At 44.0% G+C, this 16,375-nt stretch overlaps 1 protein-coding gene across 6 annotated transcripts in view; it reads left to right on the plus strand.

Moving 5' to 3' along the window:
- Positions 1-15,224, plus strand: part of LOC138268178 (oocyte zinc finger protein XlCOF6-like) — a 310,686-nt gene extending 295,462 nt beyond the window's left edge. For 4 of the 6 annotated variants that reach the window (XM_069217601.1, XM_069217626.1, XM_069217634.1 and 1 more), the window contains exon 7: positions 7,228-15,224. In XM_069217601.1, coding sequence (XP_069073702.1) covers positions 7,228-7,405 — 178 coding nt within the window. In that variant the 3' untranslated portion in view covers positions 7,406-15,224. The remainder of the gene's footprint in view (positions 1-7,227) is intronic. The other 2 variants (XM_069217609.1, XR_011199954.1) reach the window with 2 other exon arrangements.
- The last annotated feature ends 1,151 nt before the right edge of the window (positions 15,225-16,375 follow it).

Raw genomic sequence — 16,375 nt, forward strand, 5'->3', positions numbered from 1 at the left:
GCGCTTGTATCTTGTTACTTATCTTGGGTAGTGAGTTCAGCGACCAGGACAAGCACTTTAAGTTGATGGATCCAAGACTACAGAGAACTACCAAGACTGGTATGTATCTTGGGGCATCCAGGTTCAGCTCTCTGTGTTGAAATGAGTGATCACTTAAGAGGGTGGTTTCAATTTTGAATTTCCTCAATTAAGGCCACAAAGCAAGGTTCACAGCCATGTAGTCTATTGTTGAGCCTGCCATCGAGCTATAATGGGTGAAACTTAATGGTGTATCATCTATGGTTCTACCATTAAGGACCCTCATGCCCAGATGCTCCAATGTACCAACCAGTTTCCTGCCCATGCCATCTGTTTCCTTCCGTGACTGAGAGGCTTGGGGCAGGACTGACCATAGAGCATTTTCTGCAGCCAGCTGCTCGTCATGCTCTGGCATATAAATTAAAGACGTGTTGAAGTCTTCCATCACTAGAATATCCCAAGTTGGGTGGGCATATCTTGTTTCTGCAATCTCGTGCAGAAGTTTCTTAAAATTTAGAGCTTTCCACACCCCCTGTGGGTGGGCGTAAACATAGAATATAATAAAGGGTAGTGCTTGATTGTTGTCTGCAAAATTGAGTTTTATGGCCTGCAGTTCGTCAGTCGAAAACGCTAATTGCTCTATAGTTGCACATAGCGCCGTCGATACATAGATTGCTAGGCCTCCACACGGTCTGCCAGATCTATTTGGTTTCCTAGCACTGATGTGAAGTAGTGTGTAACCCCCTCGGTGAATGGGATCAATTAGCCATGTTTCTTGCAATATATTTAAATCATAGCTGCATTTGGTTGATAGTGTGAAGAGATCTGTGATGGTACTTTTTGCTCCAGCGGTGTTTCAGGACAAAGTGCTTATGGCCTTCCATTGTTCTACGTGTACTGTATTGTGGTTTTGAAGTCAGATGTTCCTAGGTACATTTAAGGTGGCAGCCACCCACCTCCATTCTGCATGGGTATCATCCAGTAATTGATGGGTTACAGGCACACAGTTACATACATATTGAGATTCATAGACGGGCTTTAACATTATTTTCTTCTTCTCCTGCTGCATTTTCCAAAGCTCAGTTACTTGCATTCCCTGCGTGGATGGAGGTTCCTAAAAATGTCGGAGTGGTTTGCAGTCTTTGGACAGATGGCCATTAAGGGGAAAGGATAGCATGGTTTAGGTGGGTTTGAAAGGGCTACCCCCAACGCTTCCAAATGTTTTTTAGCAGCCAAATCGATGTGGAGATTTCCCGAGATCTCCAGGTAGTGAGGATTTGTTCTAAACCCAAATGGTCACTACTAGGGAGAAATTTCACCGATATTAGGTCTGTGGATTGTATGTTCTGAAGCAATGGCAATTCGGCTAACAGCCTCAGGATGTTACCTCTGTTTAATATGTCTTGTTGGCCTGGATATTTTATAATGCGGGGTTAGCACGATTTGCTGAGATTCCCAGCTCTTTGAGAAATTGTTATTTTGCCGAGGCTGGGGGGCTTGGCCTGTGGTTGTGTGGACAGTTATTTTTCCCGACAGTTTAGTCTCTTGTCATTCCCCGTAAGGGGTTCTTTTGAAATTAAAATAAAAAGGGCTGACTCATGATATCAAGACACTTTGGCCTTCATTACAACATTGGCGGTATTGACCGCCTGCCGCCATGGCGACGGCCGCCAGCATACCGCCGCCGTGGCTACCAACCATCTACCCGTATCATGACCGCTGACGGTATTCCGCCAGAATGCTGGCGGAACACCGTGGACATCATGGCGGCGGACAGCGGTAAGGCTGCGCTGCTGACAGCAGCACCGCCACACCAGCAAAACACCACCGACAGTATCATGGCCAATGATATGCCTTGGCGGTGTTTTGCTGACGGACGCTGCTGCTGACAGCAGCATCGCGGACCGTCTCCAACCGGAGGACCCCCGTAGGATACATGCGTGAATGAGTGATTGTGAGTGTTGTGTATTGTGAATGCATGTGTGTGACAAGGTATGCTGGTGTGTGTTGCAGTGTGTGGGTATGTATGTGTGCATGCGTGGGTTGTGGTGGGTATGCGTGTGTGCATGTGTGTATATAGTGCGTGTGTGTGTATATGTGCGGGGGGCGGAGAGGGAGGGGGAGGGTATGGGAGCACTCTGAGGGAGGGTGGGGGAAACCCCTATCAGTGCCAGGGTAGGCATTTCCTGGCACTGATAGTGCCTACCGTCATGGTTTTCGTGGCGGTAAATTGGCACGAATACCATGGCAGTAGGCCGGGTCGTAATCCCAAGGGGGGGATTATGACGGCCGCCAGGCTGGAGAGCGAAGTCTCCAGCCCAGCGGCCGTTACCATCCTGGCGGTCAGTGTGTTAAAGTGGCGGTCTTGAATGGCGGTAACCCCCATAGTCAAAATACCATTTTTATTACCGCCGGCCTGTTGACTGTATTACCACCGCTTTAACACCGACCGCCAGGGTTGTAATGAGGGCCATTGACTCTATTTATTAAACATATTAGACTTTTGACTGTGATTTTCCATTAGAGTGCCTCCGATTTATGTTTTTGTCTAGTTTTCTGCTTTGGCAGTAGTACTGTAAGAAGCAGATACTGTTCTAGGTTGCACCTATATGTAATTATGGATGGATTTGGATGTGCGGTAGTTTTTCTTCTGCTGCTTTGTAAATTGCTTGACACAATATTGACCCTCCACTGCAAGTGCAACAGCCGGCGTTTCTCAATTAATGTGAATATTGAGATGCACATGTTTAAAAAAAATTAGACTAGCACTATGAGGCTGCTGTAAAGTGAGCAAAATACAGACAATAAGAAGTCATTTTTTTAGGAAGCGCTTGCAGTTGGAATAAGCGGTCTGCTAAAGTAGTTGAGACTGGAACTAGGACTGAATACCGTAGAAGATTTTATCCAGCTGTTCCCAGTTGTATTATAGACCAGACTATATATGAACCATCATGCTAAACAGTGTGTAAATTCCTACATCAATACACCAGGCACAACTGGAATTGCAAAAAAATCCATTGGCAAGGTATGTGGATGAAACCCTGGAAGTGATTGCCTGTTGTGACCTCAAGGAGAATCCCAGATTCTGAACTTTCACAATCAAGACCAATTACTGGCAGTTAAAAACAAAGTTCCTGGTCAAAAATGATAGTTCAGGAATATTATTACCACATTACTTATCCGTAAACTTCTGTATTAGCATAAAATCCTTTCACCCAGCCTACAATATGACGTTCCAAGTATCTACAATTCAGTCCTTGATTTCTGTCTGTTATAGCTTCCACAGTGAAGTAGTCAACCAGGTAGTCCAATTCTGGTCAATGCTTTTGGGCCATGGGAAGAATAGAGATAGGGGTCCTTGTTCTGAGGCCAGCGGTCTTAAGACAGCGATGGCAGTCCGACCGCCACATTAAGACCCTGGCGGTTAGACTGCCAGAGGACCACCAGCACCGCCGGGATCCATGATCCCGACGGCCTGGCGGTGGCAGAGATCGCAGTCAGCCAGGGTGGTGCTGCATGCACTCTCTGTCAGCCTTTTAATGGTGGTTTTACTGCCATGAAAAGGCTGGTGGAGAACACGTGCAGGGGGCCTCAAGGCTGACCGGGCTACTGCTGTGCAGACAGTGAACATTGCGAAGGTGCTGGTGCACCCTCCGGCGGCAGCTTTGCCGCCAGCTCAATTATGAGCCAGCGACAATGCTACTGCCTGTTTCCCGCTGGGCTGGCGGGCAGAAACCTCAGTTTCTGCCTGCTAGCCGATCGGGAAACTCTTAATGGGTCTGGCGGGAAGGTAGCCAGTGTGGCGGCAACCTCCCCGTCGGGAGTTTGGCAGACGGTGCAAACCATCCACCGAACTCCTAATGAGGTCCTAACTGCCATTTCTTGCTCTTTTGCTCATTAATTGCAGCAGCATTAATTGCAGCAGTAACGAGCATTGACAAAGCCAATAGATCTCTCCTATGCAAGACCTATTGGCTTTGCCAATGCGTTTTAGCCATATTGTACACCAGCATGGCTGCTGTTCAGCATGGCTAAGAGTTAGCGGCATGGAGGAGAGTGTCGTGGAGTGTCGTAGAGTGGAATGGTACTGAGTGAAGTAGAATGTGAAGTGGCAGAGAGTGTCGTGTATTGGAGTGGCATAGTGCGGAGTCGCCTAGAGTGGCATAGAGCAGAGTGCACTGGTGTAGAGTGCATTGGCGTAGAGTGTTGCAGAGTATATTAGTATTGAGTGCAGTAGCATTGAATTCAGAGGTGTACACTGCAGCATCGTAGAGTGACAGACTAGAGTGGTGCATAGTAAAGTGCAGTGGTGCAGAGTGGATTGGCATAGTGTTGAGTGATACAGAGGACAATGGCGCAGAGTAGAGTCAAGTGGCAGAGAGTGCAGTGGCATAGAGTGGTGAATAGCAGAGTAGCTTAGAATGGTGCAGAGTAGAGCGCTGTAGAGTGCAGTGGTATAGAGTGGAGTAGTGCAGAGTAGAGTGATGTAGAGTTCAATGGCGGAGAGTGTAGTATTGCAGAGTAGACTGTCAGAGTGCAGTGGCTTAGAGTACAGAGACAGTGCGGTTGAGTACAGTGCAGTGGTGTAGAGTGCAGTGGTATAGAGTGGAGTGGCATAGAGTGGAGTAGAGTGGCGTGGAGTAGATTTAACTGGTATAGAGTGTAGGGGTGCAGGATAGAGTGCAGTTGTGTAGAGTGGCATAGATTGTAATGGTCTAGAGTAAAGTAATGTAGAGTGCAATAGTGCAAAGTGCATTGGAGTGGCGTACTGTGGATTGGTGTAGAATGCAGGCACCGAGTTGTGTTACAGAGTAAAGTGCATTGGCATAGAATGTATTGGCATAGAGTGCAAGTACCATAGAGTGCAGTGTTGCAGAGTGGCATCGAGTACAGTGACGTATAGTGAAATTATGCAGAGTAGGGTGGTGTGGCCTTGACTGCAGTGGTGTAGAGTGCAGTGGAGAAAAGTGCAGTGGCATAGAGTGGCAAAGAGTGCATTGGCATAGAGTACAGTGGCACAGGGTACAGTAGAGAGATGCAGCATGAAGTAGCATAGAGTACAGTGGTGTGGAATGGTGTAAAGTGGAGTGGTGCAGAGTAGAGTGCTTATGTGTGGAGGGATGCAGAGTGGAGTATTCATGGTGTGGTAGCACACTGATATTACAGACAACACATTTTCAATTTCAGTTACTATTACATTTGCACAGACATGCTGTTCTACTAATTAAACCATACAGTGCACAGACGAAAATATGTGGAAATTGCATCACCTTGTGTAATTAACTGTTTTGATCATATGAAAGTATTTGTTTCTACCACACTTCAGAAATAACAAGAAATGTGTTTAATTTGTGTTCCTAATCCTGATATTTACTGAAATACATACACAATTCATTTAAATGTTGTCGTGTGCTAGAAAAAAACTTTTTCCTACCCCCAGTATCCAGCAAGATTGTCACATAAATCCTCTCACTTTGAAGTCAGAGAAAGAAAACTAAACAAACCCCCTCGGAAGACAGTGCCTGACATTTGATCTCGGTTTTTGAATGCACAGCAAATATGACAAGATAAGAACAAGATTTACAGGCCTGGTAGCAGAAAGGGAGCACTCGAAGGATACTGTAAATAAGATTTGGGCAAGTGAAAGTATGTACGTAAGCTGGACAGCCTAAAACAAATAAGGCCAGCAAATGGAAAGCAAAAAAATGTTAGTTACAAACCACAAAGCCAATGGCGAGCATCGGGCAAAATGCCTTCCTAAGTCAGCATTCTTAATGTCTCCAAGATTTCTTCAGCAAACCAGACAGCTGCACTGCCTGGTAGGCTGTAACCTAACAATGAAAATAACCGTTTGGACTGTTCAAACATCATGGTGCAAGTATTGTAAGTTTTGCAATTCATCTTCTAATCATCTGACATGCAACACATTTATCTCCTGGTCGTGACTTACATTGAATTGAATCAGCATGGCAACTCATAAGGAGCTAACCTGACAGGATTTATCACTTACTCAATTTTATAAATACACCTGATTAGGTTTTAATTTGCTTTTAAGTATCTATATTTTAAGCAAACATTTTATTTTGTCTTTTGTGGGTTCATTATCCTTTCATCATTTTTTAAAACTGTTCCTGTTTGTAATGGTTTAGATTCTGATACTAAATTGAATGCGCTTATATTTGTTCTTATTTAATATGTCGGCATTATAAGTAGACATTCTTCCATACACTGCTGCAGCACAAACCCCTTTCTACCAGTTCACGGTGACACTGTGGAGAAGCCAAAGTGCAGTGCTTTGCTGTATCCAACACATCAGTGAATGCAAAGTGTTTAATGTTAGAACATTTAATGTTATGGTGAATGCTGCAAGGAAAGGAATGAGCTTCAAGCACAGATTGCTTTGCTGACACTTATTTAAAAGTGAATATGTGCAACACGTGCAAGAAGATGAGCAACAGCTTCAAAAGTGGCAACAGTCTGCTCCAAATCACCAGTCTCTACCTCCTGCATTCCCCCTTTCTTCTTGTGATTGTTAAGAGGGACCTTTGCTATGGCATGGTCCAGCCATCTACTCCCCTAGGATTAAAATAATGTCTCACTGACATTCTTTTGGTGCGAGGGGAATGGACAGATGGAGACATAAGCAGTGTAGGGGTCAGTCAAATATCTGTGATGCTACCAGCACCTGTTTGGATAGAACACCTCAAATGTAAGTGATATAATTCCCCTCAGGAGCTTACAATGTTTTACATTTGTGAAAGTTTTGGTGGGTCATTGTAATTGAGGTTGGAATAGTTGAAAAAGGAAATGCTCTTTTATTCATTCTTCGATTAACAACATATGTTCCCTATCTATACTGAGCTTTGTTTGCATATGTGGAGAGAGTGCTGCTTTTGTGGTGTCATACAAGAGTGGCATGGCCAGATATGCTTCACTACCAGAAGCTTAAATTGACATTGACTTTAAGCAGTGACACAATTTGCATGTTGGAAGCATTTTGCCACAAAAACCACAGAATTTACCATGGGAGAATAGCTTTTTTTAATGTGCTAGGCCCCTTCCTTTTTACCAGTCAGAAAACTCTTTCTGACTGTAAAAGTCCCTTTATGACCCTGTTCGACTGGTGAAGGGGTGTGAACGATGTGTTCCTCTCCTGATTACTTTCTGCTGCAAAAGTCTGACTCACTTTGTTGGTGTGTTTCATTACAGCATTCAGAAGAAGAACCTGGACTTGCATGTGCGCCGGCATCACACTGGCGAGGTGTTCAGCTGTCAGTTTTGTCAGTACTCCTCGCCGGACAAGCAACTTCTCCAGAAGCACGTTAGGAAGTATCACCTCACTTTGGAGAAGTCATCCTCTGACGTGCAGTCCCCAGGGGACAGTTAGATATATGCTGCAGGTGAGCGTGTGACACTTGGACTTGTGCTCAAACTGCTACTAAGTAGGCCTGAATAACATTTCACATTGCCAAGATACTTTTATGTGGAGACCAGGCGGTTTGTCTCTCCTGGTCAAGGTCATATTGGCCTGTGACATACAGTGTCCTTAGTGCTTGGGCTTGCCGTGAAAGTGCTGCAACGCAAGCTTCATTGTTTTTTTTACATTGCCAAGCTCCTTTTTATGTGGAGGCCTGCACTGTGGTGGTGACAAGTGCAGTTTGTCTCTGCTAGCCAAGGTTCTACTGACCAGTTGAATAACATTGTGTTCAGCTTGTTTCAGGAACTTCTTGTCAAACAGCCCACTAGACAGGTCCCGCCCTGTTATGAGAAACTGCAGATAAACTGGAATCTGACCTGGGGCCACATCGACCGTTTATTAACCCGGAGGCCAATAGAGACACAGAGAGAGAGAGAGAGAGAGAGAAAGAGAGAAGAAGCACTTTCTCAACAGCAGTAGGTTACAGTGAATTGAGGCAGAAGAGTTTCTCAAGCTGATAATGAATGCTGTCTCGTTTTGAAACAATATATCCTTTCTGAGCTTGACGGGGGAGAACAAGGACAGAAAATTCTTGAGAATGCACATTTGATTTGAACCCTTCCAATAGAAGGCACTTGGATAACTCATTTAACTGCTTATCTTTGTGGACAAATAAGCTCAGAGCTTTGTAAACCAAAATATGTTTAGAATTTGTATATTTAAATGTTTTGGAACTGACTTGTATCAGTAAGTTGAATGTATAATATCAAAATGGTAATGAAGTGAAGCATTCCATTTATTTCATTGCCAACACAAAATGTTTTGTGAGCAGAAATTCAGTGGAACCGGGTTAATTGACCCAGCTTCGAATCGTGGGAGACACACGGAATCGATTAGTAAGTTGTCACTTAGTATTTGAGTCCTAGACTTTTTTATGATGCAATATGATATGGTACGGTTTTGGGCATGATCTAAAATATTGCTGAAGTGTACAAAACTTTCTGTCATATAGAGCAGTGGTTCCCATCCTGTGGTCTGGGGACCCTCAGGGTCCGTGGTAACTGAGAAAATTAAATCATTTTAATAGATTAGGTCCCCAGCTTTCAGAAATGACTCAGTGGGGTGAGGGGGGGGTCACTGTATTCCAACAATGATTCAGCAGGGGTCCACCGAAGTCAAAAGGTTGGGAACCACTGCTTTATTGATTTGGCTTGCATACTATTTTTTAGGTCAATGGTCCGGGGACCTCTGGAGGTCTGCGAAGCCTCCTTAGTAGGTCTGTGATAACTGAGAAAATTAAATAATATTAATAGATTAGGTCCCCAGCTTTCAGAAATGACTCAGTGGGGGGAGGGGTCTACGGATTCCAATAATGATTCAGTGACTGTCCCTGGGCTCCAGTATTGATATACCAGGGGTCCACAAAAGTCAAAAGGATGGGAACCACTGATATACAGGAAGAGCTAATCTATGAATCTACGATGTATCACTATACAAGAACACAATGAAAATTTTTCAAGCTATCGCGTCTAGAATTTTCAATTCTATTAAGGACACGGAGGCGACAATTATGCTTCTCTTTCCATACTTTAATAAAAACTCAGCAGCCAATAGGAAATACTTTTTGTAGGAACTACAAATCCCATGAACCCACCATAACACATGAATGACCATAGACACCAAACCTATAAACCTTTGTGAATAAAAGTCTCTTCCTCTTTCTTTGCACATAGACTCAGTTAATGCACTGATGCCGAAAGTGTCACACAAAAATAAACCTCAACTCCAGAAAAAAACAACGGAACTTCCGAACCAGGACGGAGAACATCTATCAACGAAGTGGAAGAGGAAGTAGTCCCAAGGAGATATCCAGGTGATGAAGGGCAATCGTTTGTCCTCTTGACCTAAATCAAGAAGAAGAAAAATATAGCTGTAAACACTGTCTTATGTATAAATAAACAGAGTTAAATCACACATTTTTTTTTTTAATGTATATAATACAATGTTAATATCATGGTGGGAAAGAAATTGTAAAAAATCACAGCAATCATTATGCAGAATACATATATACAAGGAATCATGAAAGACTTAATAATGAAATTTCAAACAATGGGAGGGATAATCCTTGCCTCCATATCCTTAATAGAATTGAAAATTCTAGATGCAATAGCAGGAATAATTTTCATTCTATGTCAGGACCGGAGGCTCTGATTATGCTAGTTTGAAGTCTTACCATTACTATTGATGACACACCTAAAATAGGTTTATATTAGAATCTTTTAAACGTGGAATCAGAAGACCAATCAGCTGCGCTCAAAATGCCCTCTAATCGAGAACCCAGGGCAAAAGATTTTGATGCCATAGCACATCTCACAGAATGTGCGGCAAATTTGGATACATTAATGCCAGCTTCTGAGAAAACCCATTTCACCCATCTGGTTAGAGTTGCCGAAGCAACTGGTCGAAATGGTTTCTAAAGCGAAATAAGCAACTGACCCGACATATCAGACCAAAATTTGGCCGTACTTACTTTATAATCCTTCAAGCATTGTACTACGAAAAGCTTGCTGTTATCAGGAAATGCTGGATAGGATACCAACCTGGTATTGCACTTCGTTCTTCTGGTTATGATAAATGAAACACCTTCAGGAGAAAATCTTCTCCCTGCCAAATCTAAAGCTTTAACGTCAGACACTCGTTTACAAGATATGAGACAAAGTAGGATGGTAAGCTTAGCAGACAGCTGTTTCCTGGAGAGATATTTATTGGAAGTTCAGGAATCCAAAAACTGTAGAACAATATTAACGTCCCAAAGCTCTGATTATTAGGATAAAGGGGTTTTTAACATCCTGATACCTCAAATTAATTTACAAACAATAGGTAATTGACCAACCAGTCTACCCTCAATGAAGACATGACCGGCCGAAATGGCTGAGCGAAAATTGTTAATAGAATTATAAGCCATCCCTGAGGCGTCCAAAGAAGCTAGGAAATTCAAGATCAAGGTGCAGTCGGCATTAAAGGGATCTGAACCCCGTGAAGTACATCAACTACACCAGGGTCTCCAAGCTGAGGCATAGCGTTTATGTGTGTTGGGGCCCCAGGATTGATTGATGAATTCCTGAGCTTTGTTCGAAAGGCCTGGGAGACTCCAGTTTTGCCTGAAAGACGCCAAGCTATTAGAGACAGTTGACCTGATAGGATCAAAGGATGAGGAGATCTCCCCAGATCCAGAAGGAGATTCCAACACCAGGGCAAGAGGCTGGGAGGAACGCAGGCCAGCTCCATAATGATAGGAAACCAAGATTGGGCTCTCCAATATGAGGCAATCAACACCATTTCCGCCTCCTGTCTCTGAAGATGTGCTAGGACCCTGAGGATCATTACAAATGCAGGGAATGCACAGGAGAGGAATGGAGTCCAATCTTGGAGGAAAGCGTCCGTCGCTCTCGCTCCCGGATCCGGACGCCAACTCAAGTATGTCGGAAGTTGAGTGTTCAGGCGTGAAGCGAAAAGGTCGATTGTGCACGGACCCCATTTCCGCATGACAGTTCTGAAAACACAAGGATGTAATCTCCAATTGCCGGAAGGTACTCTGCTGTCACTGAAATGTGGTTCTGGAGACAATAATGCCAAAAATCTTTGGCAATCTCCGTCAGTAAATGTGAACATGTGCCTCTTAATTTGTTCACATACCGAACTGCTGAAACATTGTCCATCCTGAGCAGAATGCAACATTTCACTTTGCCCGCTGTGAAGCTGCGAATAGCAAAGGAACCTGCTAAGAGTTCCAGGCAATTGATATGCATCAACAGCTCCTCCTCAGACCAACGACCCCCAGTGGAAAGTTGGCCGCAACAAGTTCCCCAACTCCATAGACTGGCATCCGCCTCTATGACTAGGTCCGGGGAACAGTGGAAGATGGCCCTGCTGTTCTATGCTTCCATGTGAGTTAACCACCAAGATATCTCTATTCTCGCTTCTTCTGATAGGGGAACTGACTGGGAATAAGACAGGCCCTTATTCAAGTGCATGATCTTCAGACGTTGAAGAGAACTGTAGTGCAGGGGGGCCGGAAAAATCGCCTGAATAGAAGAGGCTAGCAGTCCCACCAGACAAGCCAGGGATCTCAAGGATACAGTCGTCTTGGACAATGCTAGTCTCAATTCTCTCTTGATGTTCTTCACCTTCACTTGGGGAAGAATCAATTGAGCTGAAGGTGAGTCCACCAAAAAACCTAGGAATTCTATAGATTGTGAAGGGGTCAGAATGGATTTTTGGACATTGATAACAAAACCTAACTCCTGAAGGAGAGAGATCGCTCATTCCAGGTGGAGCGTTACCATTTGAGGAGACTGGGACATAATTATGATGTCGGCCAGATAATTGATCAGATCAGACGAACACCTCTGGCTCTCAGATATTCCACCACCTGTCTTATCAACTTCGTGAAGCACCACGGAGCCGACGAAAGACCGAAGGGAAGAACCTTGAATTCGTAAATCCTTCCCTCCCAACAAAATTGGAGGAAAAATGGGAATGGACAGGTATGCGTCCTTCAGATCCAAACGGACCATCCAATCTCCTATCTGAAGGATGTCCCAAAGTAAATGGATCCCCTCCATTTTTAAATGTCGGTAAAGAATCCACTGATTTAATTCCTTCAAATTGAGAACCAATCTTGAGCCGCCTCCTTTTTTGTCTACCAGAAAGATGGGGCTCACAAACACTCGGGGATGTAGGACTGTTTCTTCTATCGCATTCTTTGATAGAAGTAACAGAATTATTTTTTTAATGAAAGTCCGATCTGAGAGGGAAAAATACATTGCGTTGGGAGGGATAGTTGAAGAGGGGATTGAAATTTTTTTTGTTTGGAATCCCAATACCCAAGGATTGTTTGAGAGTTCCTGCAAATTGATGGTAGAAAAATTGAGTGCGACCCCCCTAAAGAGACCTCTTCCCAAGGAATAATTCTCACCTGTAGGAGAGGAGTCCTGGATGGCGGCGGCTGCACCCCTGAACCTTCCTCTACGAAAGCGGCCTCTGAAGGACCCTCTTGAAGGGTAGAAGGTGGAGGTTTAATCTTGATAGCCACCTCTACCCCTTTGGCCTTGGAAGCTGTCTCCAGTTGGATTCTGATATCCGCGGCCGAACGGTCGCCCCCTGAAGCGTCCGGCCCAGGAAAAAAGAGGACGAAGGGCTCTCTTAATCCAACCCGGAGCTTTATCCAAGCTGGTAAAAGTGGTGACGAATTTTGACAGTTCCTTAAAAAATTGGGCTCCAAATAAGAGGCCTTGAGCCGCAGGGCCCACTTCTGAGGATGCAAGATCTGCTAACTTAGGGTCCAGTTTCATCAAGATAGAACGGCGCCATTCATTTGAAATAGCGCAGTTGGTATTACCCAACATGCAAATCGCCCGTTGAGACCAGCCAATAAGGGTTTCCGTGTCCACAGGAGTGTTTGATTCTTTCGCTTGATACGCTAATTCCAAGATCTTTGTCAAGGGGTCTGACAAGTCTAATTTATCTTGGCAGGATTTCCAAACCCTGTTGATTCCCTTCTTAGGGTCTTTTGTGTACTTCTTCAGGTAAGTTACCATAAATGGATCTACTTCCGGGGTCTCTGTTACCTTTTCAGGGAGATCCGGTCTGGGGCATTCCGAGCTAAAGTATGCGCGCACCTCCTTATCAAACTCTTGTCTAATTTGATCCTTCACATATTCTGTTACTTCAGGGGGAGGTATCAAAGCAGTAGATCTGGGATGGATAATCTCTCCTGGTTCAAAGGTCAAACGTTTTGCTTGTTTAGTGGCAGAGGTATGATGGGTTTTCGCCCTGCACTTGCTCGGAGGTTGGGATTCGCCCTTGGACTAACTTCAAGATGAATCAGCATCAGAATCATCCATTAACCCATCTGCACGGGGATCTGCAGGCATACTATAAGAGTGTTGAGTAGCCAAAGAAGCCGCTAGTTTCTCGAAGGCTTCAGAGTGAATTTTCTTAGAAGGTAGAGTTGTGGACCCTTCAGTCATGCCCCCGGTGGGGGAAAGCCAGCCTTGCTGTTGTGCAGACCCGTAAAGGTGGTGTTTTAAAGGGGTTATAGCCTTGGCTAGTGCATCATTAACGGTCTGGCGCACACCTGCGTCCATCGCCTGCACAAGGTCTTGTTCAAATGAACTAGGGTGAGTTTCCTCAAAATAGTAACTTTCATCCCCTTCTTGATACTCTTTATACATGGTTGGCAAAGGATTGCACAGGCTGCCCCAGAGTAAATACAGATCCCCACTGTTGAAAAGCAGGGGTCGGCTTAAAAGGGGGAGCTTATAAAATGTAACCCCAATGCAGGTGTAACAAATTTGTTAAAATGTAGAGGGAGCACCTGCAATAAGCTCTAGGCTAATGCCTGCAAAACCGTTTTTAAAACCCTGACAGTATGTCTGCCAGGGCGTTCAGAGGGAGCTAAGGGGCTGGGGAGAGAGGAGGCCCAAACCGTAAGTGCCTTCAGAGGAGGGGCAGAGGCCCGGGGCACACTGGTGTCGGGACACGTTGAGAAAGGTAGAGACACACGGGTCGGAAAGCCTTCAAAGCAGAGGAAAAAGACGCTCACCGGCTTGCGTGTGCAAAGCCCCAATAGACATAAAAGTAGGACTGCGCGATGAAGTCACGCGGTCCCGGCTCCCAGTATCGAAGCTCCCACTCCACGAAAGAAGCGGCCTGCAAGCCGCCACCAAGCGCCTTACAACGTTCAGACTAAAGCAGCTAGCAGCACAAAGACAGCGCGTAATATATAGAACCACAAATAAACACTTATGAAACAGCATAATATTTCAGTAACGCGCTAAGGAAAAATGGCTTAACTGGCTGCGGAGCAGCAAAGAAAGAGGAAGAGACGTTTATTCACGAAGGTTTTATAGGGCTGGTCTCTGTGGTCGTTCATGTGTTATGGTAGGTTCATGAGATTTGTAGTTCTTACAAAAAGTCCTTCCTATTGGCTGCTGAGTTTTTATTAAAGCATGGAAAGAGAGGGCTAGTCAGTGACTTAGTGTAGGCTCCCAAAGATAAATTTTCCCTTGTCCAGGAAGTGAAGAAGAAAGGTCTGATGCCTTTCCAGAAAGGGTAGAGGAGAGCTCCTTTGGTGACTGAGGGAAGATAAGAGAGCTTGGGAGAGGTCACATGTTGTACTTGGCAGTCAAGTGATGGGGCTGTGATGATTCGGGCCTCTTCATAGGATAGTGTCTGTGATAAGTGCATCTCCGTTTTCATCCTTTGAAAAATGAAATATAACCTTAAAACCCTCTTTAACTCTTTCTTGTAGGAGACATTAAAGAAATTTGGTAAGAGGTCATTAAACACACCACTTTGAGGCAGAGTATTTTACAGCTTTTTTGGCACAGGAATGGAGCGCTGAGATGTCAGTCTAGCTATTTTACATGAACCTGTTATCCCCTCAAATTCCTGATGACTTGGAGACTCTGGCAAGATGAACTACCTGTTAAATAGCTCCACAAAATTGAATATTTTGAAAATGGCTAACAAACAGGAATTGTAATTTTGGACTATGGACTCTGAAAGCATCTGTGTATTAGCATCATACTTGCCACGAAGGAGACGAAGTTCAGTACTCTAGACTTTTCTCCACAAAGACCAGATTGTGGTGTCTAGGTTACTGACTCCATAGTAACTGGACACAAGGTTCGAGAATGTGGGAAACAAAGTGGACAGTTGGAGTGGGGTTGTGGATTAAGCAGCTGTAGGTTTGATCTCCTAAATAAATACATGAATTGAACAATCCAGGCTCCTGATGAATCTCTACATAATGGCGGCAAGTGGGAGATGCTGTGCGATATGAGAGGAGAGCAAACCAGGAAGTCACAGAAGGGAATCTACGTGGCAGCTTCAGAAAAAAAAGAGGAAACAGAACAGAACTTTTCCTTCAGTGGACTATCGTGCTGCAGACTAACAATCTGCTGTGAAGATACAGTCTGCAAGGAAAACTCACCTTTGTTTATCTATAGAGACTACAACATGGAGGATTTATTAATTGAAGATGTGTGCCCAAAGTTATGCCTTAACTCCACCGGTACCATTTCTTCCCAGACTAGGAGATCCCCAACTTAAGTGGCCAGACTGGAAAGAGTATTTTCTGAATTATTTATCTGCATTAGAATAGGAGAACGATGAACAGTTTACACCAGCCAGGAAAAATAAGATTTTATTGCATAGCCTGGGTCCTGAAGGCTTACATGTTTACAATCAAACAGAAAAGTATAGACAAACTGGGCATACTAGTATATTCAAGGGTGCGATAGAAGACTTAGATATGTATTATCAGCCTACAGTCTTGTAGCAATTGACACATATGCATTCTTTCAAAGGAAACAGCTAATGAAACAATTGAGGATTACGTTTCAGCATTAAAGAACTCGCAGTCAATTGCAAATTTGGCATATTACACAATGACTTCATTATAGATCAAGTAGTTATACACTCTAATAACTGTAGTATACAAGATAAATTGTGGGTGTGCGGAGAATCACTTTTAAATGAGGTAGTTGCAATTGTAAAAAAAAAAAAAAAAAGCTGAATTGTCTATGAGATGTGCTAATGTGGCTCTCAAAAACAAAAATGGGGAAGAGGCTGTATGAAAAGTTGGTCATTCCGTTGCTCAAGGGAAAAGAACGGAAAATTACTCTGGGAAGTAGAAAATGATTAAAAGTAATTATAAATATGTGGACAAAGGTTTGGTATGCTTTAGATGTGGCAACAAAGGACATTTTGCACTAGATATATGTTGTCCAGCAGTTAAAGTCAAATGCACATATTGTGGGATTGTGGGTCATTAGGAAAGAGTGTGTAGGAATAAGAAGAGTGGGAAAAATCAGATGGTGAAATGCATATAAAATAAAGATGAGACCGATGAACAGGATTCCACGAGTGAGG

This window comes from Pleurodeles waltl, chromosome 2_1, assembly GCF_031143425.1.
Source record: "Pleurodeles waltl isolate 20211129_DDA chromosome 2_1, aPleWal1.hap1.20221129, whole genome shotgun sequence".
NCBI lineage: Eukaryota > Metazoa > Chordata > Amphibia > Caudata > Salamandridae > Pleurodeles > Pleurodeles waltl.